This window comes from Diabrotica virgifera, chromosome 4 (assembly GCF_917563875.1).
Source record: "Diabrotica virgifera virgifera chromosome 4, PGI_DIABVI_V3a".
Taxonomy (NCBI): domain Eukaryota; kingdom Metazoa; phylum Arthropoda; class Insecta; order Coleoptera; family Chrysomelidae; genus Diabrotica; species Diabrotica virgifera.
In genome coordinates, this window is record NC_065446.1 from 138416425 (window position 1) to 138444317 (window position 27893).

A 27893-nucleotide genomic window follows, 5' to 3' on the forward strand; every position below is an offset into this window, starting at 1 on the left:
AAGACGGACCCTTGTGGAACACCTGCCGTAAGTTTAATGTCGTCGTTACCTGCAGACACGTACCTATTAGTTAGGTAGCTTTTGATCACGTTTGTCAGATAACTCGACACGTTGAGGGCCTCCATCCTGCGGACTATATGTCCCCAACCTGCCGAGTTAAATGCATTTTTAACATCGAACATGATCACTACTGCCCACCTCCTCGCCGTGGCTTTAACGCGGTCTGTAATGAACTTAACAGCATCTACCGCCGATCTGGCTTTCCTGAATCCGAATTGCCTATCAGAGATGGCGTTTATAGCATCCAATTCCGCTTGTAGGCGGTTCTTAACTACGTTTTCGTAGAGTTTGCCTAGACTATCAAGGAGACAGATCGGTCGGTAGGATCTGGCCTCCTCCGGATTTTTACCGGGCTTCGGAATTAGGGTGAGGCGTGCCCTCTTCAAAACGTCAGGGAAAATTTGAGCCGTGAGGAGCTGGGTCAGTACCAATCTGACCAACTCAGGCTGCGCTGCTACCAAAATTTTAACGGCCTCCGGCGGCACACGGTTCGTTCCCGGCGACTTCCCAGTCTTGATCGCTTCCACTGCTCTGGTGAGTTCCATGGAAGTGACGGCTTCAGGGCGCTCACATGTGGCGGGCATGAAGAACAAATCAGGCTTCCTGGGAAAGAGGATGTCCGCAATGTCTCTCGTTCTACTCTCGGTGAGTCTATATGGGGCTTCGACACGCAGGGCCTTAGTGGCAATCCTGTAGGCCTCGCCCCATATGTCGTCCTCGAGCGCATCGCACAGGTTCATCCAGCACATTCGTTTGGACCTCCTGATGACCTTGGTGAGGTCCTTTTTGGCTTGTTTGTATGTGTCCCTGGATTGCAGGGTTCTGTCCCTCTGTGCGATGCGTCTTAGTCTGAAACAGTGAATTCTAGTTGCTTGTACCTCCTCGTTCCACTAGTACGGTACCGTATACGGAATCTGGCTGCGCCTCGTGCTCGCCCTATGCGCGCGTATCATGACATCTCTAAGGCTGGCAAAGTCAGGGGCTCCCCGCGGAGATCCCTAACACGGTCGATGAAGGTTGCCCTATCGAAAGTCATGACCTTTCTACCGCCACTGGTCGACCCCCTGGATCCGATCTCGTAGGAGATATACTTGTGGAATGTGAATAGATTGTCATCCAGCACATCCCACTTCGTGACCCTACTGGAATACTTGGTTGACACCAGCGTAACGTCGATATGGATGCGCCAATCCCCCCTCTCGAAAGTAGGCTTACCGTTATTCGCGGTGACCAGATCGAGAGAGGAGATCCACTCATTCCATACCTCTCCTCTACTGTCGTTCCTTGGGGAACCCCATAGAACGGATTTCGCGTTTATATCCCCGGCTATGATGAAATCCTTTTCCACCAGAGCAGCTTCCATGATGCTGTCCACCTTATCTCGGTAGACCGCCATGTTGACGTTAGGAGAGATGTAGCAGGCTATAATAGCCACATCAACTAAGTTGATTTTGACTACACTTTCCTTCCTTTGGATCTTTTGGATACTCACGTTCTTATTGATAAGGTGGAGAGCGACGTCGCGGAGCACATCCGTCACCCACCCAAACTTACTAGCGATATTTTTATTGGATTCTGGTACGATCACCAGATCCGCCCCGATGTCTAAGGCCTTCGCATAGACCAAGTCGTGCGCCACCTTGGCTCTACCAACATTCACTTGTAAAATCCTGAGCTGTCTGTTCGCCGCCGTCGTCATCGCGCTAGTAACGAAAAACTACCCAACCAATAGTCCCGAAGTGTAAAAGCAGAATGGGTGAACACTAATCGACATTTCTTACATTTTCCTCGGTCCCAGAGCCATCCTGATGGGAAGACTCCTTGGGGGGTAGCGTACTTGTGCTGCCACTACCGCTGCATTGTTCTTGAGGGGGATTTGAGACATCCAAGGTTCCCTTTCCTAGGTGGGGGGGTGGAAAGGGGGAACTCGTCGTCTCCCTAACATGACGCAAATTCTCTGTGGCCTCATTTAGCATCACATCGTAATTATCCAAAAGTCCTTCGTCGGTAAACACTCCTCCGTTGAACACCTCGTCATCCATCCTCTCCAGGTCTTCTGTAGTAGGAGGGCGACGGCTTAAGGCCTCATTAATTTCGGTCTCCTCCTGTTGCGTGCGAGAAGTAGCAGCGATATCTTGGGTAGGAATATCTTACTTAGACGGAGTCCCCGCGCGTTTTGTTTTAGTGACTTTATTTCCGGTGGCCGGCCGCTGGTTGAATAGTGGTGGGGAACGTTCGGAGGATCTACCTTGGTCCGCCGCCTTTACTTTCTGAAGCGCCTCTCGGAAGGCAGGACATCTCCCGCTGCCGATACGGTGCGACTGCTCGCACACCGCGCAGAACTCCTCTTCTTTGCAAGCATCGAAAGCATGCCCCTTCTTGCCACAGTTTTGACAGCACCCAGTGCGGTCGGGTCCATTACACTTACTACTTTCATGGAGGTAGCTCCAGCACCTTTGTCATTTTTTCACAATGTACCTCTTTTCCACCTCGCAGCGTACGAGGCCAACCTTGAGGTGTCCGACTTCCAATATTTTCGTGGCCGCCTGTGCGCTTAGTACCACCGTGGCCGCCTTGGTACTGTTACGCATTGGTCTGAGTTGCTTAATTAGGAAATTGGGCTCCCAGGTGCCCAATTCCTTTTTAATGGCTGCCTTTAGATGTGATTCCTCAGTATTTTCGGTCATGCCTCTTATATGTATGATGGCCTGCTTCTCCGCACCCACCATCTTGGCCGTTAACCCGCTCTCCTTGTTAGTGATGGCGGTTTTGATGCTGTTGGCTGCATCCTGGTCCTTAACCAGAGTAATAAGAAGGTTCCCATCTTTAGTGCTGCGCAGACTACGGATGGCATCTTTCGCCTTCGAGTCCCCAACAGCTTTCTCCACCCCCTCGAGTAATTGTGAATAAGACGAATCTTTCTTCGAGACTATGAATCCATAGGTGAGCCTTTCTTTCCTTGTGGCCGTAGTATGGATCTGCACCTTACTTACCTCCGTCTTCGAGAAGATGACTTCAGCCATCTTCCGCAAATCATGCACCTGCATGAAACTAAGGTGATGTAGTGCCACCGAGTCTCCCGCCTTGGTTTCTTCTCTGACCCGCTCCAGGGCGAGCCATATTTTCTCCGGTGTATTGGCCTTTACTTTAACGATTCTCTCCTCCGTTTTTTTCCTTACGCCGCCTACTCTCACCGTATAGGAGTTTTCCATCATCTCGAAGTCGCCTTCGAGGGTGGAGAGAGCCGGGTATCAGTCCCTGTATAATCTCTGTATAGACAGGGCCATATTTGGGTCGTTTGACTCTAAGACCACAACTTTCACGTTGCAGACCGAGTCAAGGGGGTTCCGCACTTCAACGCTTGTCTTTTTAAAGATCCCCTCAGGCCAATCAAAGCGAGCGTGCCTCTGAAAGTCTTCGTAAGAGTTTATTCCATCAAAACTCGTCATCCTGACCGCGCTGGGGGGACCGTGCCATGCGTCGGTTTGGGTACCGCATTCCACGGTTTTTTTGGCTCCCATATCAACCTGGGTCTCCTTCTCTATTAACAGTTTCTCTACTGGTTCCATTGAGTTCTTAACCAGCCAGTCTTTCACCAGATCCATCTTCTGGAAAGAATGTCTTTTTGCGAGGTTCTTACACAAGTCCTTAATGGGCTTCGGTGTGGTAGTGTGCTCTTTAACTAGCGAATCAAACTTTAAAAGCTGCTTCGATATGTCCGCAAGGTAGTCGAGTAACTCGATTGCCTCATAGCATGTCTTCTTTTTGTATACTTTTTCTTCCGGCTTGTCGCCGGTGGACATTTTTCTTTTAGTATAAATGGCTTCAGGGGGGTAGTTTATAGAACTCCTCCTCTTAAAGTGGTCTGTTATCCTTCCAGATTCACCGCTCTGGTCGTCCGCGTTTTTTTAATTGTGTATGAGCTCATATAGGTCCCACGAGTAGCAAGGGAACTAGTTTTTCGCCACCACAGAGCCCCGCGTGTGGTGGTAAGGCTACGTTACAACGAGGTTTCGCCAGGTGCCCCGAGGAACCGTTCATGGCCACGTATCGTGTGGTCATCCATCCTTCGGCACGGTGTCCCACACCTTGGATTACGGATTTTTTATTGAGGTTTTCTCCTCTAGGCTTTTTCTCACGGTTGCCTCCGGGCGCAGTGGCAGTCTGTATCCACAGTCTGCCTGGAATTTCCGCGCAACTGCTGCTTCCCCAGCTACGCGGGATTGGGTTAGGGATGTGGTGGGAGAAGTGGTTAGGTGGAGGTAAGACATGTCGGCTACATTTTGGGTGTGATGGTCATTTTAAAGAAAATGAAGAGAGTTTGGCGGAGGTCGAGGAAAACCTCGACCTTCATCCAAGTGGGGGGAGACGATCAAAGCAAAGAGGGGTTTGTGTAGCCGCAGGAAAGTTGGAAGGTAGACAAAAACGCTGAAGGCGAAGGCGCAGCAACTGCTCGCCCCAGTTGCTGCGCCCTTTAGCGTCCAGCGGCGGTGTCCGGCGCCCACCCAGTGCACAGTCGCTGGACGCTGGGACTGTATTTGGTTTCACTGGTCGTGCCCTCCTCACAAAAACAGAGACCAAGACCAGTTACTCGGCCCTCCCACCAACGTCGAGGAAAAAATTACAGCCCCGGAGAGGGGGCCCGCGCGGACCTGCTTTGACTATGTTCGTGCACATTTAAAGACGTGCATTCTTTTTGAAAACGTTTAAAAGCGGGTCCCGCTAGCGTTGCCCGCTAGCGGAAACCGCCTCCACTGTGTGCGCCGACATAGATGGGGTATGGGTATGACCTTTGTCCGGGAGGTGTATTTCTGGTCGGTCTTTGAAAATAACAAAAAAACCAAATTTCGAATTTTTTAGGGTTACGCCCTTTGGCCTTTACACGATCGATATTATGTTATAGAACTACCTAGATTTATTATTTCAAATCAATACAGATGTCCATGAGTGATATTTGATATTACAAATGTTTAGGTTATCGGCACCAAGTAATAAAAGTTTGATGTTTCCGCTTCACATTAACGAACTGTATTAAGCAAAGCAAGTGAAATAATAAATTTTACTAATGTCCTGTGTCAGCCGATGAAAAGAATGCCGATATGTACCAGGAACATTAAGCGGCGTCCTCATTGAGTTGACATTGTCGATCGACTCTTTTATCGACACTGTCGACCGACAAATCGAAAAAGCTTCGATGTCCACACCAGGTAGGCAGAATATTTGTCGACAGTCGAAACGAAAATGTGTGACGAAGATGATGCCATTATTGTTTGTACCGAATTTGTTATTATCACAACTAAAAACGTAAATCATTGCGTAAAAGAAGATTTTGGGTTCGACCAAGTCTTCAAAGTAGAAATCGGTATAGAGGTAGTAATCTGATGGAAGATTTGAAAAAGGATGATATCGATATATTGAACCTTGAATTCAGATGTAACGGACGTTTCAGAAATTTTTTTCGAATGTCGGAAATTGAATTTGAATATTTGTTGCAAAAAATCGGGCCAAAAATTTGTAAGCAAGACACCAATTGTAGACCTGGTCTTATTTTTGTCACGTTTAAAATCTTAAACTTTCATAAGCAAACCATTTACTTTTGTACACATCCTCCGTGCCACTGCCAGATTTATTGCCATCCTTTGTTTTTGTGTTTCTCTTGCTAACTGGCTTTGAAGATTTTTTATTTTTTGTTCTACCACCTGCTTTTCTACATTAAATTCACTGGCAAATTTCCATCAAAGCATCGTGTCTGATGTTTCAGTCTTTATAATACTTGCTTCTAGTGTTCCATAGATTTGTTTTTAATTTGTAAGCTTCAATAAATCCAATCACTTTTTCTTTTTCCCATTCCATTTTTCCAACAAGTACAAAACACGAGACTTTAGATGAGGCAGACTACGCCGCACGCTGAATTATTTTTACTGTATTTTTAAATGTCGAAGGTCGAAGGTCGAATGCACGTCCACACTTCGGATTCGACTCGACTACCCTTTGATTTTACAGACAGGGCATGGAAAACCAGTCGACACGTCGATTGCCGCGTACACACTCAGTCGAGAGTGTCGATAAACACAGTCGATCGGCAACGTCGACTCAATGAGGACGCCGCTTTAAATTTTATAATAACGTTATTGTGTTTTGTCTAGAATACAATTTTAACGAAAATAGCAGATGAAGCATATTCAAAAATTCAAGTTAATTTTTGTTATTTTCGGATTAAGTTTCGCAATAGATTTTATCTGAACATCGACCTATATAAAATTAAAGTAACTGAAATAATTTTAGTTTTAAAGGTTTTGCAACGTAAATAACATGGCGTCCACCAAAAGGAAGTTTTTAAGTTTGAGAGAAAAAGTCGATGTGGTTCATTATGCAGAGACGCATAAGTCGATTGTTAGAAAGTTGGCAGAAAAATTTGGAATTGGAAAAACTCAAGCCAGTGAAATTTTGAAACATAAAAGTTATTTAATTAATAAATTTTCTGAGTGCGGAAACCTGGAAGCAAAAGAAAATTTTTGAAAACCGAGGGTGCTGAATTAGACCAAATTGTTTTCGATTGGTTTTGTAAAGTGAGATCTAAAAATATTCCCGTTTCTGGTAAAATTATCCAAGAAAAAGCAATAGAAGTTGCAAAGAAGCTAAGTGTTGATATGAAAGCTTCTTGTGGATGGCTCGAGAAATTTTGTAAGCGACATAATATTTCGTTCAAATCCATATGTGGCGAAGCAGCTGCTGTAGATTTGTTAGTGGTTTCTGACTGGAAGGAAAAACTGCTCACTTTAATTAAAGGATACTCTCCGCGAGATATTTTTAATGCAGATGAGACGGGATTATTTTTTAGAGCCCTACCCAAAAGAAAGAATCACAATAATATTTTGCACCAACATGATAGGGGACAAAGAAAAACCACTCTTAATTGGAAAAAGTAAAACCCCCCGTTGTTTCAAGGGTTCAAACACAGTGGCGTAGCTAGTGTGGGTGACACCCGGGGCGGTAATCGATGGTGTCACCCCAAATCCTAAAAATAAAGATTGTTAAAATCAACGAAAATCCGATAAACGTATGTTTTGAATAATAAAAAAATTAAGAATTATAGTTAACGAAACTGCAGTTAAGAGTATATCATCATCATCATCATCATCATCGTCTAACCGCTATCGTCTACTGCTGAACATAGGCCTCTTTTAAGTTTCTCCATGTCTCCCTATCTTGTGCTACCACTATCTAGTTCCCGGCAGTTCTATATAAGTTTATTTACTTTTTTGGTTTACACTATGTGAATGAATTAAAATATTTTTTAGCTTTACTAGCGACAAACTCTGAAATTACATTTTCTATATTTATGTTTTGTGTTGCTTCATGTTCGATAGTTAATCATCATCATCCAGCCTCAAAAGTCCACTGCTGAACATAGGCCTCCTCCCCTCATTTCCAACCCCATCTATCCTGCGCCGCTCTGATCCAGTTTTTTTTTAGCTTTGTTAAGTCGTCAGTCCATCTTGTAGGCGATCGACCGACGCTTCTCTTATCTTCTCTTGGCCTCCATTTCCGTAACCTCTTCTTCCATCGCCTATCTGTCGTTCTGGCTATGTGTCCTGCCCATCTCCACTTCAACCTGGCTATCCTTTCGATGACGTCAGTCACCTTTGTTCTTCTCCTGATTTCTTCGTTTTTGATTTTGTCTCGCAGAGTTATTCCTAACATTGACCGCTCCATTCTCCTAACATTGACCGCTCCATTCGATAGTTAATAAACCTAGGTTATTTAGCCTTGTTGACGTCATTGTTTCTCGCCAGTAATTCTTGATTGATTGTAGCTTCCCAAAACTTCTCTCATATGAAGCAACCGATACAAAAATGGTCATAAACAATTTTAAGGCGACCATTAAGTTTGGGAGAGATTCCATAAAATCATATTCTACAATGAATTTTAAAAAGTCTACAGCTAACCATTTAGATGCTGTAATATTGGCCGCTTGTAAAAGTCTTCTGAGCCTTGGTATTTCTAGCAGGAGGTTCTTCTGATACCTCTTCATGGTAAAAGTCACAAAATGTTGAAACAGCTAATTTCAACTGTTCACTGTTCGTGGAAAAGCAAAGTGTGTGTCTGCACAGCCTCGAACAATGAAGCCATATTGGACTGATCTGGTTTCGAGTTTAAAATTGAATATCAAAACATTTTAACATAATATTATCTTTTTGAAGTTCTGCTCGAAGTGTAAGTCCTATATAGGTAGCTAACTCACTATCCATTCGTTTTCTACGTCGAATTAGTTTTTAGGTGGGAATGTCGTCGTCCTCATATTTTGTCGTGGCAAAATCTATGTATTACTTTATTTATAATATGATTACGTTTTTCTTCAATATAAAGACAAAGTGCCCCTATTTTGGTCATGATTGATCAACGGTTATGCCCTTAATTGCACAAATCGGACATAAGGTTATGTGCAGTACCTCTGGTGTATAAATTTTCTTGTTTATGAGAGAATTAATCAATTGAAGCAACAACACTATAAAAAGGTTCTGCCAATACTTTAACTGCAGCCAGCGTAGTGCGCAGTGACTGAGAACTCCAACGCGTTGTGGAAAGTCGCTTAACAGATGTTTTGTTGTGTTTAATAAGCACTTCTTATCAGCTAATGGAAACATATAAAAAAAAACTTAAAAATTGCTTCTACAGTAGTTCTGAAAAATGTTACAAAAGATGTGTTTTGTGCAAAAGAGTGCTGTCCACATAAATTAATTAAATGATCAATAGATCAGAAGAAAAAGGCCTTAATTAAAATGGCCTAATAGTATATTATTCAACGAACATGTAATGATGACTATTACTCACGATGATGAAGTTTGCGACACGAGCCGTAGGCGAGTGTCGTAATTCATCAGAGTGAGTAATAGCCATTACATGCGAGTAGAATACTGTACTTTTTCTACGACCTTTTTTTTATTTTAATTAGTAAAAAATTTAATTATCAACTACTCGAGATTTAAATTATAATAATTTACAAAAATACCTAAATGCTATTTACCCCTAGAACGTGGCTGAATAATTGGTTGCCTACTATTACTAAATTCTTATTATTAATTGTAAAAATACAACTAAAAATAGTCAATATAAGTTGTATTCGTTTCCGAAAAATTATAAGCTTAAATTTGTACCTACATACTATCAGTGAATCTAATAAATAGGAAATGGCTGTTGTCGGTGGACGTATTTCATATATATAGTTATAATGTTTATTTACATTTAACTATGTATAATATAACAATATATAACTATACATAATATGTTATAACATATTTAACACAATATAACTTGAAAAACAAACACAATATTAGTTATAAATTCCAATTAACATAAACAAAATGCGCTAATGTCACTGTCACTAAATTAAATGATAAACGTCAAAATTTTTAGTAAACAAGATATAAACGTAAAAAAATATACTGACATTGTTACAGTTAAAATTCGTTTAAAAATGTTTCGAAGTTAATTGTTGGTATAAATTACAATAATTATTGTATTAAATAAACATGTTTAAGTAATTTTATTTGCAGTTTATATACCGATTAAGTGGCATGCGCCACTTGAATCTAACTTCAGCCCGTGAGTAATGACCCGTGAGTAACTTCAGCCCGTGAGTAATGAATTATTACTCACGGGTACAGTATTGGGTGTTATTATCTATGAAAAAATAGCGAATAATGAGCATCTTATTAAACGGTCGTAGAAAAAGTAATTTAATAAATAATGTTTACCAGTATTTAACCAGTTTATTTAATAAAAGTATTGCCACCAGTAATAAACAGGTAACATCTAAGGTGATCTTTAAATTCTTGTAATTCAAGATAATTTCTGGATTTATTGGAACTTTAAAATAGATTAAGAGAATTTGGTTTAAACTGGTTTTTTGGAACTAAATATTAGAGAAGTGTAAAAAGAAACTTTTACTGATGTAGTTACTATTTTTCATTTGTTACAAATGAAATGTCAAATTGTTACAGCTTTGTGTAGGTATTCCTTTATATTTAAAAATTCAAATGTATAATTAGTTAGAAAAATTTGTGTTACTATGCGGTCTACCGTCTTTATTTCTGCTACAGTTTACGGTCTACCGAGAGAATTGGTGTATAAGCTTTAATATTACTATGCCGATAAAAAATGTTTAGAAATCATTTTGTATTTTTGTGTATTTTTTAAAAACATGTAGAGTTTGTGTAAGGTTTTATAGGTCTAAAATTAATAATTTTCGAAATATTTAAAATGGCATGAGAGTTTTACTAGTATAGTGTCATTTTTAAATAATTTAATATCTTTGACATAGGTATATTAATATATATACAATGTGAACACTATTTGCACATAAAATTTTGTTTTCATTTCTTTAAATGGTACACCCTGTATATTAGTATTGCATTTTGTAGTAAATGTTACAGGCTTTCTTTTCATATCAGGTTGTATGTACCTAGCATGTTTCGTTCTGTAGATATTTAAAAAAGAACTATATATTTTACGTTTTTGCGGATTTTTTATTACTAAACAAATACATTAAAATATCATATTTTACAAAATATCATATTTTAAATTAAATAAACAACAAATTTTAAAGTCTACCTTGGCAATTTTTCTACCCTAGCAGGTAGTGGCATCGGCAATCCGATCGCTGCCGATACAGTGGACGCAGTGTGAAAAATTAATCCGATGCGTACGATGCGGACCTGTGGACGCTTGCCTTTACCTATGGTCGAAAGTCCGTGAGAACTTCTATAACATTTATTTTAATAAGTCACAGGTGTGAAAAAAATTAGTCTGATATTTAATTTTAAATATATCATTCAAAGAAACTTTTTGTTTATTATAAGGGACTTTCTGCCCTCGCCACTAATGTAGACTTTTATTCTGCGTTTAAATTTTTAAAAAATACCCATTAGTTTTCTCAGGATTCGAAAAAAATAAATGCGTTTAAAAAGAATTCGCCCGAAATTTTGGGCCTACGCTCTTAAAAGGATTAAAGTATTATACATTTTTGTACTTTTGAATTTATTACGCGACGATCCACTGTTTTAAAGATTGGTTGAACGATGTTGCCAGTTGTATGGTCCTCACTATGTGTATCGTAAGTTATTCAACGGGGCATAGAATATTCATGGTTAGAAAATATACGCCAAAGTCAGCGCCTCTATGCGGAAAATGTCTGAACTAAAAATTGATGTGGACCATACAAAATGAGGTCCCACTTTTTTTTTGTAAAAAAACAGTGTTTGCTATCAGTACATGTCTACGAAAAAGTCTTACATTGATTGACAAAGTGAGGTCCGTATACTGGACCTCACTTTATATAGGACCTCACTTCAACCGCAGTTTCTTTTGATATGTGGCTCACTTCATACGCTGGGAGTAAATATATATATATATATATATATATATATATATATATATATATATATATATATATATATATATATATATATATATAAGATTATGGTATTCTTGACTGTATATTCAAATATCAAGCAGTGATTCTTGAGGATGCAGTCTATTTTGGCCCACAAGACAAAGAAAACTCTTTGACTTACTGTCAAGCTTTCGAATTTATTTTTAATTCTTTTTCAAGACATCTGTTGACAAAAATATACAAATATAAAAATTATGTAGGTACTTACAATTTTCTTAATTACTTACTAGTCATGAGATTACATTGAAAAAATTTGAAACTTTACCAAAAGGACAATTATGCACATAGGTATGAAAAAGTATTTTTAAAAACTTCAGTTATGTTGTCATGTTTGAAATATGTCATGAAATATGTAAAGTGTATACACTTTATATAGGAGGAAAGTAAAACTAGTAACAACATATTTTTTATTTTTTATTAGATTTTATTAGATTGATCTATGAAAAAAAAATTAATAACATCAAACCCAATTAGTCCAGTCATTTTTTAAAGCATGTATATAAATTTTAATGTTGGATTATATGATAGAAAATCAGATTATGATGTACTAATTTTTTTGTTGATATGCTAATATGTAACAATAAATGTTACTTAATTTGTCTATATCTGATTTTCTATTTATACATTTTTTATTTTTCTGTATATGTGTCATTTCTATAAATAACCTTTTCTGTTCATTTTTTACCCTCTGTAGGATTGACGCTTGTGAAAAATTAAATATATATATATATATATATATATATATATATATATATATATATGCTTTCTGTTGTTTTCCGGGTTTGAATCCGCGTTGAATAATTTTGGTTTTGAGAAAAACTATTATTTTGACGACGTTGCCACTGTCAAGTCAGGTAGTTCCGCTTCTCGCTGCTGCTTGAAGTAAACTGAAACTGAAGTTCTGAAGTTCCAACTACCAATTTATTAGCATCTTTTTTGACTGAGATTTTGACCAATGCATATGTCTCTAATGAATATTACATAAAAAGTTCATTTGATGTCTTTAACAACTTTAACAACTCTCAGTTACTTGAAGGCTATGTTATTATCAGTCTGGATGTAGTCTCATTATTCATTAATGTACATTTAGATGCAGCCTTAATAGCTGTTGAAAATAATTGGAATTTTATCAGTTCTCATTGCAATATCAGCTTGGAATCTTTCAAAAAACTCATCTCCTTTCTGTTTAACAACACCTATTTCACATTCAACAATACTGTGTTTAGACAAACACAAGGAACTCCTATGGGAGGTACTATTTCTCCCATTTTGGCCTGTTATATGATGGATAATTTACTGGATATGGTGATCCCAGAATTGTCCTTCTATATTCCTTTTGTAAAAAAAGTATGTGGATGACTTAATCCTCGCTATTCCTAGCAATGGATCCGCTGAAATTTTACAAGTATTCAATAGTTATGACCCTCTACTACAGTTTACAATTGAACATGAGGATGATCTATGCTCAGTCCCCTTTCTTGATACCCGGTCCATTAGAACCCATAACAACTCCCTGAGAATTGACTGGCATATAAAACCTCATAGTTCTGGACGTTTTCTTAACTATTGGTCATATCATCGACATTCAATAAAAATCAATTTGATTAAGCAAATGAAGGATAAAATCATAGCTATCAGTGATCCTTCTTGCCATCAGAAGAACCTGAGAATCCTTTCTAACCTTTTTATCGACAATTCTTACCCAAAACACCTAATCACCAAGATATTATTCAGTTTGACCCCTAACGTAATACACCAGAATGATGAGTTGCAAATTACTGTTACAAGCGGAGAACAAAATGTCAATTGTTTATGTACTTCTTTAAAGTACGTAAAAGGCATAACACCCAGACTGGCTAGACTGTTTAAAGACATCACCAACTTGAAAATAGCCTTTAAAGCTTCGTTAAATTCAAGATCTATATTTTCTAAGGTTAAAGACGAGAGTGACATTAAGGATTGTTCTAACGTTGTCTACCAGATTCCCTGTAACAACTGTAATTTGGTATATGTTGGACAAACCGCACGCAGTTTAGATAGTCATTTAATTAGTCACCGCAGTGATAGCAGATTATATCCTGAAAGATCTGCTCTTGCCGAACATGTTAATAAAGAACATCACAAGATGAATTATGAATCGGTCAGAGTTTTAGCTTCTGAATCGAACTATACTAAAAGACTGTTCTTAGAGATGGCATTCATTGCATAAAATTTAATGCAATGAACAAAAGGAGTGACATAAATCAATTAAGCTCTATTTACTCCTATCTATTATATTTGAATAACCATTCTCATTCCAATGATGTCTCAACAACTGATTCATTGTAAAGTTTCCAGCTTTCAGTTCATTGAAAAGTATTTTGTTTACAATTTTGGTTTTTTTCAACTTCAAACAAATTTCTGGTAAATTTTGATGTGTATTCTTAAAGTAGTAGTACTACATAAGAAAAAGAAAAAGAAGAAGTGGTGTAATTTGCAATGTCCAGGAATGACATTTACTTCTAACCTCACATTTCACATTTGCCGGCACACGTGGCATGTAAAACTGTTTTTAATTGTCTTTTTCTTATGTGTTAGTGTAGAAGATAATTTGTCAGTTTGGTCTTTTACACCATGTATTTTTTAATATTTGACTCAATCAATGAGTGGTGCGTAAATTTGTCACCTGTGAGTATAACATCCACGGAAAGCAAATCTCATTAACGTAAGTTTTAAAACCTTTACACCTTGTATTATATGTTTTCGGGGATGCTGTACTAACAGTAGCACTTTATTTCAGTTATTCCTGATGATGAAAATAAACATTCTCGAAAGCTTGAAACTTAGTTAAAAGAGTACACTTATTTCACTGCTGCATATCCCAATAAACCTCAAAGCTCTCTCTCTCTCTTTATATATATATATATATATATATATATATATATATATATATATATATATATATATATATATATATATATATATATATATATATATATATATGTATATATAAAACAGATGAAATAGAGAATGTGGAAAAATCCCCTTACGAACAATTCACACATCCACCACTTCGGGCTGGGAAAAATTTTTCGAATAGAATTAAAGATACAAACACCAGTTCTTAGAAATGTGTTTCGCCCTCTTCAACCTCTCTGGGCTCATCAGTAAAGATGAGAGGTTGAATATCTTTAGACACACTCCAATCAAAAAACAATATTCGAGACCTAGACATAGAAGGTGCGTAAATCTACGGCAAGTCCGACAATGACAGTCTCAAATTTTAATTCCCTAATTACTTAAAGTAAGTAAAATATATGTTTAAAAACATAAAATGTAGATCCTTGAAACACACTCAGTGATCAAAAGATCCAAGGTTAATGGTTTAACGACCACTCGTACGAAATCAAACAGATGAAATAGAGAATGTGGAAAAATCCCCTTACGAACAATTCACACATCCACCACTTCGGGCTGGGAAAAATTTTTCAAATAGAATCAAAGATCCAAACACCAGTTCTTAGAAATGTGTTTCGCCCTCTTCAACCTCTCTGGGCTCATCAGTAAAGATGAGAGGTTGAATATCTTTAGACACATTCCAATCAAAAAACAACATTCGAGACCTAGACATAGAAGGTGCGTAAATCTACGGCAAGTCCGACAGTGACAGTCTCAAGTTTTAATTCCCTAATTACTTAAAGTAAGTAAAATATATGTTTAAAAACATAAGATGTAGAGCCTTGAAACACACTCAGTGATCAAAAGATCCAAGGTTAATGGTTTGACGACCACTCGTACGAAATGTGTACTCGTACTCTATGTCTAGGTCTCGAATGTTGTTTTTTGATTGGAATGTGTCTAAAGATATTCAACCTCTCATCTTTACTGATGAGCCCAGAGAGGTTGAAGAGGGCGAAACACATTTTTAATAACTGGTGTTTGGATCTTTGATTCTATTCGAAAAATTTTTCCCAGCCCGAAGTGGTGGATGTGTGAATTGTTCGTAAGGGGATTTTTCCACATTCTCTATTTCATCTGTTTTATATATATATATATATATATATATATATATATATATATATATATATATATAACAATATTGTTTTTCTTGGGCTTAGGTTCAAAGATTAGGTTTTAAATTTGGAACTAGATTTTATTTTCCATTTATACACAATCAACGTTTCGGTGGATATCTCTCACCTTTGTCAATATTGATTCTAAAATTACAAATGAAAGACAATACATTATTTTAGAAAAATATTAAAAACTTACCAAAGACGTAAAACGACACACTAACGACGATGAACAGACACAAATTAAAAATTGAGTGTTGATATCTCATTGCTTACTGTCCAAACATATTTTATAGTTAATTACAGGAGCGTATCTTTTATGTTGTGAAGGGATACAAAGTGGAAATATGTTATTTTCGGGATAGGAAAGAAAAGAGTAAAATAATAACACATATGGGTTACAATTGTAATCAAAATATTGTTTATTTTATTTAAATGGCAATCACTGCTTAATATTTGCTATATCTTATTATTCTTAAACATAACATTTACACATGGGAATCTTATTTCCTTTTGGTTTCCAATTGAAAGTTTTTATTAACATTTAACTATTATGATTTATTGGCAACAATTCTATTTAAGTTTGATGAAGCTTTTCTGATATTATTGATTATGTTCTTCAATTTATAATGTGGTATTTAATACGAAGAACCCATACATTCATGTCCAAACAAATGAGACTGACCTTTTTTTGGTGAACTGAGAATGTCTTCACACAAGACCCGTTTCCTGCTATCCTTGGCTGCAATCAAAACCTCGTCCTGGCTTCCAGTAATGTTCTCCTCTGAAAACTAGCTCGTATAGCTCTCGTTTCCTGCTTCTGTCGTGATGCTGTGTTCTACCTTTTTCGAAACTGCAATCAGCTACCGGGAACTCTTGGCTCAAGGAGGTTCTTTTACTCTCAACCTGGCCTACCTCTCGTTCCACGATAGATACTCCACACTCACGGAACTACACCGGCTTTCTCACTCTCCGTACACTACCGTCTACTACTGGACTTCACTTCTCGACAGCTCAAAACATTCTGATCTATATTTGTCATTCATTCCCCTACTTTAAGCGTAAGCTTCTTCTAATCACTCCTTAAAATTAAATATAACAATTTGTTGTATACAGGTTGTTCTAAATTTATATGCCCGTGGTTGAGAAAATTGAAAATATTTTATATTAAATTGAATTTTGTTTATAATTATTAAAATTTAATGTTCATATCAAATAGAAATATAACAAATCCCCTCCTTGTATTCGATAAAATTTATCTGCATTTTTAAATAAATTTTCTCGAGGCAAAACCAACTCCCTGTATATTTCCTTACTTTAATCTACGTCTTATATCCTAACTTACTGTCTACTTCATGTAATTCTGTCTTTTATTCGTGATATTTGTATACATCGTGAATATTATAAATTCCTCGGATCTTTTCCGAGTTCCTGTGCCTCAACTCATAACTATTTATCCCATTTTCATTATTTACGATGTACGGGCCTTCGAAAACAGGCATCAACTTTGCGCAAATGCCCCCAGGAAGATTTGATACTCGTAATGCCCTCACGAGTACTTTTTCACCCTTTTGGAAAGTCACTGGTCTTCTTTTTCTATTTTGTTCCTGTCTTTGGATATATTTTTCGTTGCTTCGCCGTAACCTTCTCTGTACGGTTTCAATCACCTGTTGATATTCTTTTGGCTCTTGGTCTTCCCATGGCCTTATCGGCAGTACACCCTTCATGATGTATTCTGGGGTCTCTTTTGTTACTGTGCTCGGAATTGTATTTAGATACCTTTCTATTTCCGCCATTTTCCTGTCCCAGTGGCGATGTTGACCATCTGTTGCAATGCGAAGAAATTTCGTCACTTCCTGTATGAATCGTTCCGACGGATTACTCTGTGGATGCCTGATGCTGACAAAATTTGTCTCTATTCCTCGTTCTCGAAGTTGTCCCTTGAAACGATCATTTCGGAAATACGTTGCATTGTCCAGTAGAATCTTTTTTGGTGTTCCTACTATGGCTATAAAATTGTCGATTTTTCTTAATATTTCTTCCCCCTTTGTGGTGCGGCAACTATATAATTTTACGTATTTTGAAAACACATCCACCATTACCAGAATATGTTTGTTCCTTTTAGTGGTCATAATTAGGTCGCTTAACATATCTATTGCTACAATGTCTAGTTTGTTTCGGGCTTCAATATTTTTGGCAACATTTTCGTTTTTGAAATTCCGACTCTTATATTTTTGACATACATCGCACTTCTGGGTAATTTCCTTTGCAATGCGGTAATCCTGTCGGCTGATGTAATTTTCCCTAAAAACGAGCCAAACTTTTCTGCTACCGATATGCCCATTGTCCTCATGTAATTTCTTTATTATCTTTTCGGCCAATGTCTGTGTCACTAAATATAGTTCCTTTCCGTCTATTCTCTTAAAATATATGTTATTTTCTACTTCCGCTCTTCTTTTCTCTCTTTCCTCTAGGTCTTCCTGGTTTGTCCTTATCTCATTTAATGAATATATCCCTTCTTCTTGTATTAATCTATTTAGTCCCACCTGTAGAGTAATTGTTTCCTTTTTTCCGGTGTCCTCATCCCGTGTTAGAGCGTCGGCTATTATGTTGTCTTTTCCTTTTATATATCGGAACTCAAAATCATACTCCTGTAATAATAGAATGCCTCTAGGTATTCTATTATTTACTAATCTATTCTTCATGATATGTACTAAAGCTGCATGGTCTGTTTCGATTGTGAATTTTGCTCCCAATAAGTAAAACCTCAATTTGTTTACGCAATATAGTACACTGGCAAACTCCAATTCTGTAACACTATATTTTCTCTCATGTGTTTTAGTCACTCGAGATATAAAACATATCGGCACTTCTTGGTCGTTTTGTATTTGAGACAGAACTCCTGCAAATTTTTGTATGGACGCATCAGTTCGGAGTATAAAAGGTAAATTGTAAATAGGGTGGTATATTTTCGTTCCTTTTGCGAATTCTCGTTTTAATGTTTCGAAAGCTTCCTCCTGTTCTTCTTTCCAATTCCATTTTATTCCTTTTTTAAGCAATTTTATCAGAGGGATTTCCTTTTAGCTCAAATCGGGAATCAGCTTTTTAAAATAATTTATCGTGCCAAGAAAACCTCTCAATGTTTTCAAATTCGTTGGTCTTGGGTATTCATCTATGAGCTTGACTCTGTCTTCGGCTAATCTTACTGTTTTGGTGTCCAATTGAAAACCCAAATACATGACTTCTTTTTGAAAAAATTGACATTTTTCAATGTTTAATTTTAATCCCGCTGTGTCCAATTCTTTCAGAATTATTTCTGTGTGTTCCAGATGACTCTGAGTATCTTGTGAAAAAATTAATAAATCATCGATATAATGAACTATGAAATCTTCATGGCGATTCAAAATGGTATGTAGAGCTCGGACGAGTGCAGCACAAGCACTCTGCAATCCAAATGGCACTACCTTAAACCGGTAGACAATACCATCAATAGAAAAAGCGGTGTAGTTTCTACACTTTTCAGCTAACGGTATCAACCAAAAACTGTGTTTTAAGTCAATTTTCGAAAATGTGTGTGACCCGGTGATTCTTCCAAAAATGGCCTCGATGTTTAGAGGTGATTCATATTGTGATACAGTGTGCTGGTTGATATTCCTGGCATCTAAACATAATCTCAATTCTCCATTGCTTTTCTTTACTATCACAATCGGGTTAACATACGGTGAATCACATCTTTCGATGATTTGATCTTCCAACATTTTATTTATTTCTTCTTTCACCTCTTGTCGATACTTGTATGGAATCGGGTAAGTCTTTGATCGAAAATTTCCCAAGTTTTTCACCTCAAATGAATGTTCGTACTTTTTAGCCACTCTGTTTTCCTCATTGATCAAATTTTCGTAGTTTCTTAACATCAACCGCAATTCTTTTTCTTTCCCTTCTCCACATATCAATTTTCTGTCTTTTTTTTCAGATTCTTCACACATGTTTACCATGCATTCTGCATCCTCGTTTGCATATACCTCCTCTTCAAATACCACTGTTTCAATCATATTCTTTTCACTTTCATTTTTTAGCTTTATTTCTTCTTCTCCTGAGCTCGTCTCTTCTTTTGAGGAATCCCAGGTTTCCTTTGTTTCTGATACTCTCAAATTTTCTTCTTCTGGGCTCAACTCTTCTTTTGAGGAGCCACAGGTTTCATTTTCTTTTATCCTTTTCTGACTTTTTCTCCCTTTTCTTCTTTGTCCTTGCTTCGTTGCCAAATTCATTTCCACTGTTTGTTCTTTACCTGATTCGTCCGTATTTTGTTTCTCCTGTTCCTTGTCCTGTTCCTTTTCTTTTTCTTCTGTTAGTTTGTTAGTTTCATCGTATTATTTTTAAAATCTATCACTACATGTTTTTCTGCCAATTCGTCAACTCCTACTATCATGTCATGTGACATATTTGGCATTATTACACATTGTAGTGCATACATATTCTTACCCAGTCGTACCATTACTCGTATGCCTTCATTTATAGTTGCCAATGTCCGTTTGTTTGCGCCCACTAAATTTACCCTAGGTATTTTGTAAATTAAATTTGTTAAGTTAACTTCTTCTATTAGTTTTCTGTTGACCAATGTTATTTCCGATCCAGTATCTATCATAATTTTAATTGGTGTCTCGTTGATAAATCCATCCACAAATTTTAAATTAATTCCATTTTTCTTTTCGTTGTTTCCTGCCAATTTAATAAACTCCTTGGGGTGACAAAAGATTCCTGTTTGTTTTTTTGTTTTTAGTGAGCGCCGTCGTGAAAAGACGCCGGTTGCTCATTGTTGTTTATATTTTCGTCATAATTTCTCTCTCCGTCATATTCTTCTGTCTGGGTATTATTTACCTCTCTTCTATTTTCTCTTGGTCTGTCGGATCTGTTTCGGTTTTCTCGATATCCCTGTTCATTTTGTCTACCATTATTTCTGTTTTCTTGATTTGAGCGTGTGGTGTTTCTATTCTGGTATTCTCGATTTCTGTCCTCATTCCATTGCCTATTTCTTTGTTCATAATTTCCTCTTCCGTTGTCTCTATTTTCGTTTTCCCTTCTGGGATTAAAATCTCGTCTTGTATAGTCCCTCCTATTTTGATTTCTATCTCTGTAATCTTGTGTTTCTCGGGGCCTGTAATCTTCTCGCGACCTTCTTGATTTTCTTTCTCTTAGACGTGATTCTCTTATTTGTAGGAATTGGCATAAACTATCTATGTCTTTGTAATTTTGCAATGTGATATGGTCTTCCAGCGTTTCCTCGAAATGTCTTGCAATCAGTTCGACTAATTGTTCCGATGAGTAATTATATTGTAAATGTTTTGCATTATTGTAAATTTGCAAAGCATATGTCCTTTCTGATACACCCATCCTATCATTGTATTTCCCATTTTGCAATTCCTTGTTAATTTCCAATTGTTGGACCTTTCCCCAGAAATAATTCAAAAATTTTTGTTCAAATTGTTGCCAATTGCCGAATTCTTCTTCTTTGCTATCGAACCATAGGCTTGCTTCATATTTGAGATGGTTTCTGATAGTTTCTTTTGCTGTTTCGAAATTTCCGATGTGCTGTATTTTCTTTTTCAGGCTATTTATGAACGGCACTGGGTGTAATCTTCTTACATCCCCGCCAAACCTTATCTTCACGTCATCTGTGCTATGTATAACCATTTCTCTTCTTTCTCCGACATTCTGTTGCGTATTGATTTCCGCAATCTTTCTTTCCACTTCTTCTATGTCTGCTTGAATAGCGTTTTGCAACTTGTTTTCCAAACTTTCCATTTCTTTTTTCTGGCAATTCGTTATCTCCTTTATTTTATTTTGAATTTTCATTTCTTGTTCTTTCATCTCGTTTTTCATTGTTGTTAAACATCCTTTTACTTCCTTTTCTATGCGTTCCTCCATTTTCTTGTTGTTCTCTTCTATTGCTTGTTTCATTTTTTGTTGTGTTTCATCCATTTTTTTATCCAATTTTTGTTGTGTTTCATCCATTTTTTGTTGTGTTTCATCCATTTTCTGTTGTGTTTCATCCATTTTTTGATCCAATTTTTGTTGTGTTTCATCCATTTTTCGTTGTGTTTCCTCCATTTTTTGATCCATTTTTTGTTGTGATTCATCCATTTTCTTTGATGTTTCTTCCTGATTTTTATCCATTGTTAGTTTTGTTTCTCTTTGATTGTCATCCAGTTTTTGTGACTGGAGTTGCATCAGTTGTAATAGTTTATCTATTCCTGATAATTCTTGCTGTTCTGATGCCATGATTGTCGTGTCTAAAATATCTTCTTGGTCTGAATGTTCTTTTTGTTTTTTGTTGTCTTTGCTTTGGCTTCTTGTCACAGACATTTGTTTTCAAGAAGTACTGTCCCCGCCAAATATGAAATTTTACTAGTATGTTACCAAGACGACTTTTTCTCACCCAAATATTATAAATTGTCAATAAATATATCAAATGTAAATATCGTAAAAATAAAATATTAAATCAGTTATGTAAAATTTGTACCTAAAGAGATCTAAAATTTTATGTTATCAAATGTAAGTATCTCACTTTTTACCACAGGCATATAAATTTTCAAATACCGGCTTTACTCTTTCTATCCTTCAAATTTGCCACTAGAAATACTTTACAATGCTTTCCACGTTGGACGACAGTTGATGTGATCTTGATTATTGATATGAGATAATATTTTTATATGTCATTTAATTTAATCAATGCATTAATAATAATCTAATTAATTTACCAGATCACATATCAATATGTTTTCAATCTCAGGGCTTTTTATAAAATTAATTACTTACATACGTGGCTTCTAAGTATTTCTCAATGGTTCCTAATCGGGATAGGAAAGAAAAGAGTAAAATAATAACACATATGGGTTACAATAATTGTAATCAAAATATTGTTTATTTTATTTAAATGGCAATCACTGCTTAATATTTGCTATATCTTATTATTCTTAAACATAACACTTACACATGGGAATCTTATTTCCTTTTAGTTTCCAATTGAAAGTTTTTATTAACATTTAACTATTATGATTTATTAGCAACAATTCTATTTAAGTTTGATGAAGCTTTTCTGATATTATTGATTATGTTCTTCAATTTATAATGTGATATTTAATACGAAAAACCCATACATTCATGTCCAAACAAATGAGACTGACCTTTTTTTGGTGAACTGAGAATGTCTTCACACAAGACCCGTTTCCTGCTATCCTTGGCTGCAATCAAAACCTCGTCCTGGCTTCCAGTAATGTTCTCCTCTGAAAACTAGCTCGTATAGCTCTCGTTTCCTGCTTCTGTCGTGATGCTGTGTTCTACCTTTTTCGAAACTGCAATCAGCTACCGGGAACTCTTGGCTCAAGGAGGTTCTTTTACTCTCAACCTGGCCTACCTCTCGTTCCACGATAGATACTCCACACTCACGGAACTACACCGGCTTTCTCACTCTCCGTACACTACCGTCTACTACTGGACTTCACTTCTCGACAGCTCAAAACATTCTGATCTCTATTTGTCATTCATTCCCCTACTTTCTAAATATCCCTTCCAGATTCACAAATCAAACTTCCACCACCAACTCTCATTCGCAGTATTCCTCAAAACCAATTTTTAATCTTTCTAAATATGCTTAATGGATTTCAAAAGAAAAATAGTTAATTCCCATTCTAAAATTACTTTCTACTAATTACAAAATTTAATGATCTATTATCTACTTCAACTGAGACTTATTTAGCATAAGCTAATGATCGAACCTTCCGCGAACTACGATAATGACCTATTATCGATTTCACTTGAGTTTTATTTAGCATAGGCTAATGATCGAACCTTCCGCGAACAACGATAATGGTACGCCATTCACTTTGTTTATTCTAAGCGCATTTTCCCGAGTTTCGTTTAATCACTTCTTAAAATTAAATATAACAATTTGTTGTATACAGGTTGTTCTAAATTTATATGCCCGTGGTTGAGAAAATTGAAAATATTTTATATTAAATTGAATTTTGTTTATAATTATTAAAATTTAATTTTCATATCAAATAGAAATATAACAATATATATAGAGCTTTGAGGTTTATTGGGATATGCAGCAGTGAAATAAGTGTACTCTTTTAACTAAGTTTCAAGCTTTCGAAAATGTTTATTTTCATCATCAGGAATAACTGAAATAAAGTGCTACTGTTAGTACAGCATCCCCGAAAACATATAATACAAGGTGTAAAGGTTTTAAAACTTACGTTAATGAGATTTGCTTTCCGTGGATGTTATACTCACAGGTGACAAATTTACGCACCACTCATTGATTGAGTCCAATATTAAAAAATACATGGTGTAAAAGACCAAATTTACAAATTATCTTCTACAATAACACATAAGAAAAAGACAATTAAAACCAGTTTTTCATGCCACGTGTGCCGGCAAGTGTGAAATGTGAGGTTAGAAGTAAATGTCATTCCTGGACATTGCAAATTACACCACTTCTTCTTTTTCTTTTTCTTATGTAGTACTACTACTTTAAGAATACACATCAAAATTTACCAGAAATTTGTTTGAAGTTGAAAAAAACCAAAATTGTAAACAAAATACTTTTTAATGAACTGAAAGCTGGAAACTTTACAATGAATCAGTTGTTGAGACATTCGAGACCTAGACATAGAGTACGAGTACACATTTCGTACGAGTGGTCGTCAAACCATTAACCTTGGATCTTTTGATCACTGAGTGTGTTTCAAGGCTCTACATCTTATGTTTTTAAACATATATTTTACGTACTTTAAGTAATTAGGGAATTAAAACTTGAGACTGTCATTGTCGGACTTGCCGTAGATTTACGCACCTTCTATGTCTAGGTCTCGAATGTTGTTTTTTGATTGGAATGTGTCTAAAGATATTCAACCTCTCATCTTTACTGATGAGCCCAGAGAGGTTGAAGAGGGCGAAACACATTTCTAAGAACTGGTGTTTGGATCTTTGATTCTATTCGAAAAATTTTTCCCAGCCCGAAGTGGTGGATGTGTGAATTGTTCGTAAGGGGATTTTTCCACATTCTCTATTTCATCTGTTTGATTTCGTACGAGTGGTCGTGAAACCATTAACCTTGAATCCTTTGATCACTGAGTGTGTTTCAAGGATCTACATCTTATGTTTATATATATATATATATATATATATATATATATATATATATATATATATATATATTTATATATATATATATATATATATATATATATATATATATATATATATATATATATATATATATATATACATCCTACTATCAATTTGGCATCGATACATTATGCATTTACCATCGATTTGGCATCGTCTTGCAAAGTGGCATCTGTATATCGATGCCACTTTACACTACCTTAATAACTTTATTCCTGTAGTTGCTACCAGAAGTCTGATCAGCTCGGTAGTTAGATATTTGATTCCTTGATGTTACTTTAATATATCAGCTTTCTTCGTTTACCTCTTACTAAGTTATATAAGTTTATTCCATAAAATGTTTGAGGCCAAAATGATCGTACAGTGAAAATATTATATACATTTAGTTCAGTGTTTTACCGTTTTGTCGCTGCCGTTATATACATGAAAACGTATATCCCACTTTCATTATCAATCATTTTGGCATCAGAAATTTGGCATCACTGCTGAATATAATATTATTCGCAACGAAAAATAGACAATTTGAGAATGTATATATTATTTTCATAAAGAAATCATTCTGGCATCATGTTTTATTTAAAAATAGGGCATATCAGAGATATGCCTTAGGCATCATAAAAGACAATGACACAGAAAAATCAAACAAGCAGTATGTCAAAAGGGCCTTAGTTATGTATCTTCGGTCCTGTTGGTCCAATCGTGATGTATAGCACCTCAAATGATAGGATTTGACAAACAGAATACAATGAGAGAAAAATCAAATACAACAGCATGTCAAAAGGGCCTTAGTCGCGTATCTTCGGTCCTATTAGACCAATCGTGACGTACGGCATCTCAAATAATAGGACTTGACAAATAGAATACAATGACACAGAAAAATCAAATACATGTTTAATGTTTAATGAACATCAATGTTTAATGTTTAATGTTTAATCAATGTTTAATGAACAGAATACAATGATACAGAAAAATCAAATACAGCAATATGTCAAAAGGGCCTTATTTACGTATCTTCGCTCCTATTGGTCCAATCGTGGCGTACAGCACCTAAAATAACTGGAGTTGACTAATATAATACAATGACGTATGAAAATCAATTACAGCAGCATGTCAAAAGGGACTTAGTCTTGTATTTACGGTTCTATTGGTCCAATCGTGACGTACAGCGTCTGAAACGATGGGATTTAACTGGCAGAATAAGAGGGTGTAGACAAATGAAAATTACGGCATGTAATAACACTTTAAAATTGTAGAAATAAAATGGATTAACGCACATGGTATGACATATTATGTGAGAGTATTTAACAAATAGAATACGATTACATACGTCCAGTTTATGACAAGCGACTTCTCTACATATGATAAACGCGAAAGGGCCCCAACGTTCACTGCTCGACATAGGCCTCCTGTTCACTGCATATACCCGCTGCTTTCTGACGCTGTGACTTGATAGGATAGGATCTAACGAATAGAACGACAAAGAAGATTAAACAAGGCAGCTCACGGGAAAAACACAATTGTCCGTTTTATACTCTACAAGGAAGCATCAAATATTCAACGTAAGAATATATTATAGTATAACGGTATGATAAATCTTTTTCTTTTTTTTTTTTCATTTAGTGCATTCCGTACGTTTTTTAAATATAATCAGGAGAAGTTGTTGAATTTCTGAAGTCTATAAAAGAATTTCTTAACAAACCTTTTTTTAATTGTGTTATGGATTATTTTTAAGAATGTGTTTAAAAGGTAGCTCGCAGGCTTATTGTTCAATGGTCTTATCACTTTCAAGCGCCTGTCTTTTTTGTAGGACTATTAATTGTTAATTGTGATTTCAACCATTCTAGCATGGCAATGCCTTTTCTGTAACTGAAATGAATATTGTTATCCATTTAATTTTTTTCCTCAATTAATTGAATGCCTCCTACTGGTGTTTGGTCTAAGCTTACCGCTTTTCCCCATTTAAGCTAAAGTGCTCGTCAAAAGTTAGGGATATAGAAAATTATGCTTATTTTCATAGCTAATTTTTTCGAGAACACATTAACGGATTCCACTATTTTTTTTAATATTTTAAATTTTTCTTTAGTATTTACACAGTTGTACAAAGGTTTACACAAACTTCTTTTTTGTACTTATACCGAGTGGTAGGTATAAGTACAGAAAAGAAGTTTGAGTAAACCTCTTGTTAGGTATTAGTTACGTATCTTCACTCCCATTGGTCCAAACGTGTCGTACGGCGGCTCAAATCATTGGGACCAGCCAATAGAATACAATGACTAGGGAGCGGATTTATATGCGATCAATTTTGATGAAATATGCGCATATATATGCGGTAAAAAATTACGAAATATGCGCAAGATATGCACAAAAATTCAAAAAATGCGCATTTCGGGAAACCACAAATTTTCTGTCTTATTTAGCAATCTTATTTATTATCTTTCAAATAAAATCTTTTTTTATATATGCAATTTATTCACAGTTTTTACAAAAACTGCTACCAATAGTTACCTATTTAAAATAAAACAACAATATCACTATAAATATATCTTCGATTATAATTCGCTACAATGTGTTTTTCCAAATTCTTTACGAGGAAACATGTTCTTTGATCAGATAAAATATTTTTATAACTTGAAAAACTCCTTTCAATATCAATAATTGGTGCGTATTTAAAATAACTTGTTAATTTCCGTTAGAAAATCGTAAATGTATGGCTAAAAGTGTAAATTCTCTTAACAATAGAGGATTTAAAAGAATCACCAGAATTATAGGTACCTACTAAATATAACAAAAGTAAATAAAATTCGGATTTCCGGATAAACCATCCTTCGTCATTTTAACATCCTACAATCATTTCATAACGGCGTACTATCCTATAAGTACTTTGTGTAAAGATCGGGTATTTTCTAAGAAAAAATGAAAGGCAGTGAATGAGCTGTCTCTCTTGGTTCTCGAATTAATAGAGACGACAGCCTGTGCGGGGAAATATTTTGTCGAATTAAAAAATTTAAATTTTGTTTTGGACTAATGAAATAAACAATTTTAGTAGTTCCAAAATGACACAAAATCTAGGCATCGGATAAAAAAGTTTATTTGAAGAAAGTGTATTTTTTTGTTCTTCTTGGTGGCGGTACAGG

The 27893-nt window shown here is 36.0% G+C and overlaps 2 protein-coding genes across 2 annotated transcripts; both read left to right on the forward strand.

The window, feature by feature from the left end:
- The first annotated feature begins 6372 nt into the window (after nucleotides 1–6372).
- On the forward strand, nucleotides 6373–6989 carry LOC126883671 (tigger transposable element-derived protein 6-like). The gene is given in 2 exon segments (XM_050649330.1): nucleotides 6373–6574; nucleotides 6577–6989. Coding segments are annotated over 2 exon segments (615 nt in total).
- Nucleotides 6990–13127: 6138 nt separating this feature from the next.
- Nucleotides 13128–13724, forward strand: LOC126883672 (uncharacterized). The gene has a single exon (XM_050649331.1). It carries the CDS (start codon nucleotides 13128–13130, stop codon nucleotides 13722–13724), a length of 597 nt encoding a protein of 198 aa, XP_050505288.1.
- The last annotated feature ends 14169 nt before the right edge of the window (nucleotides 13725–27893 follow it).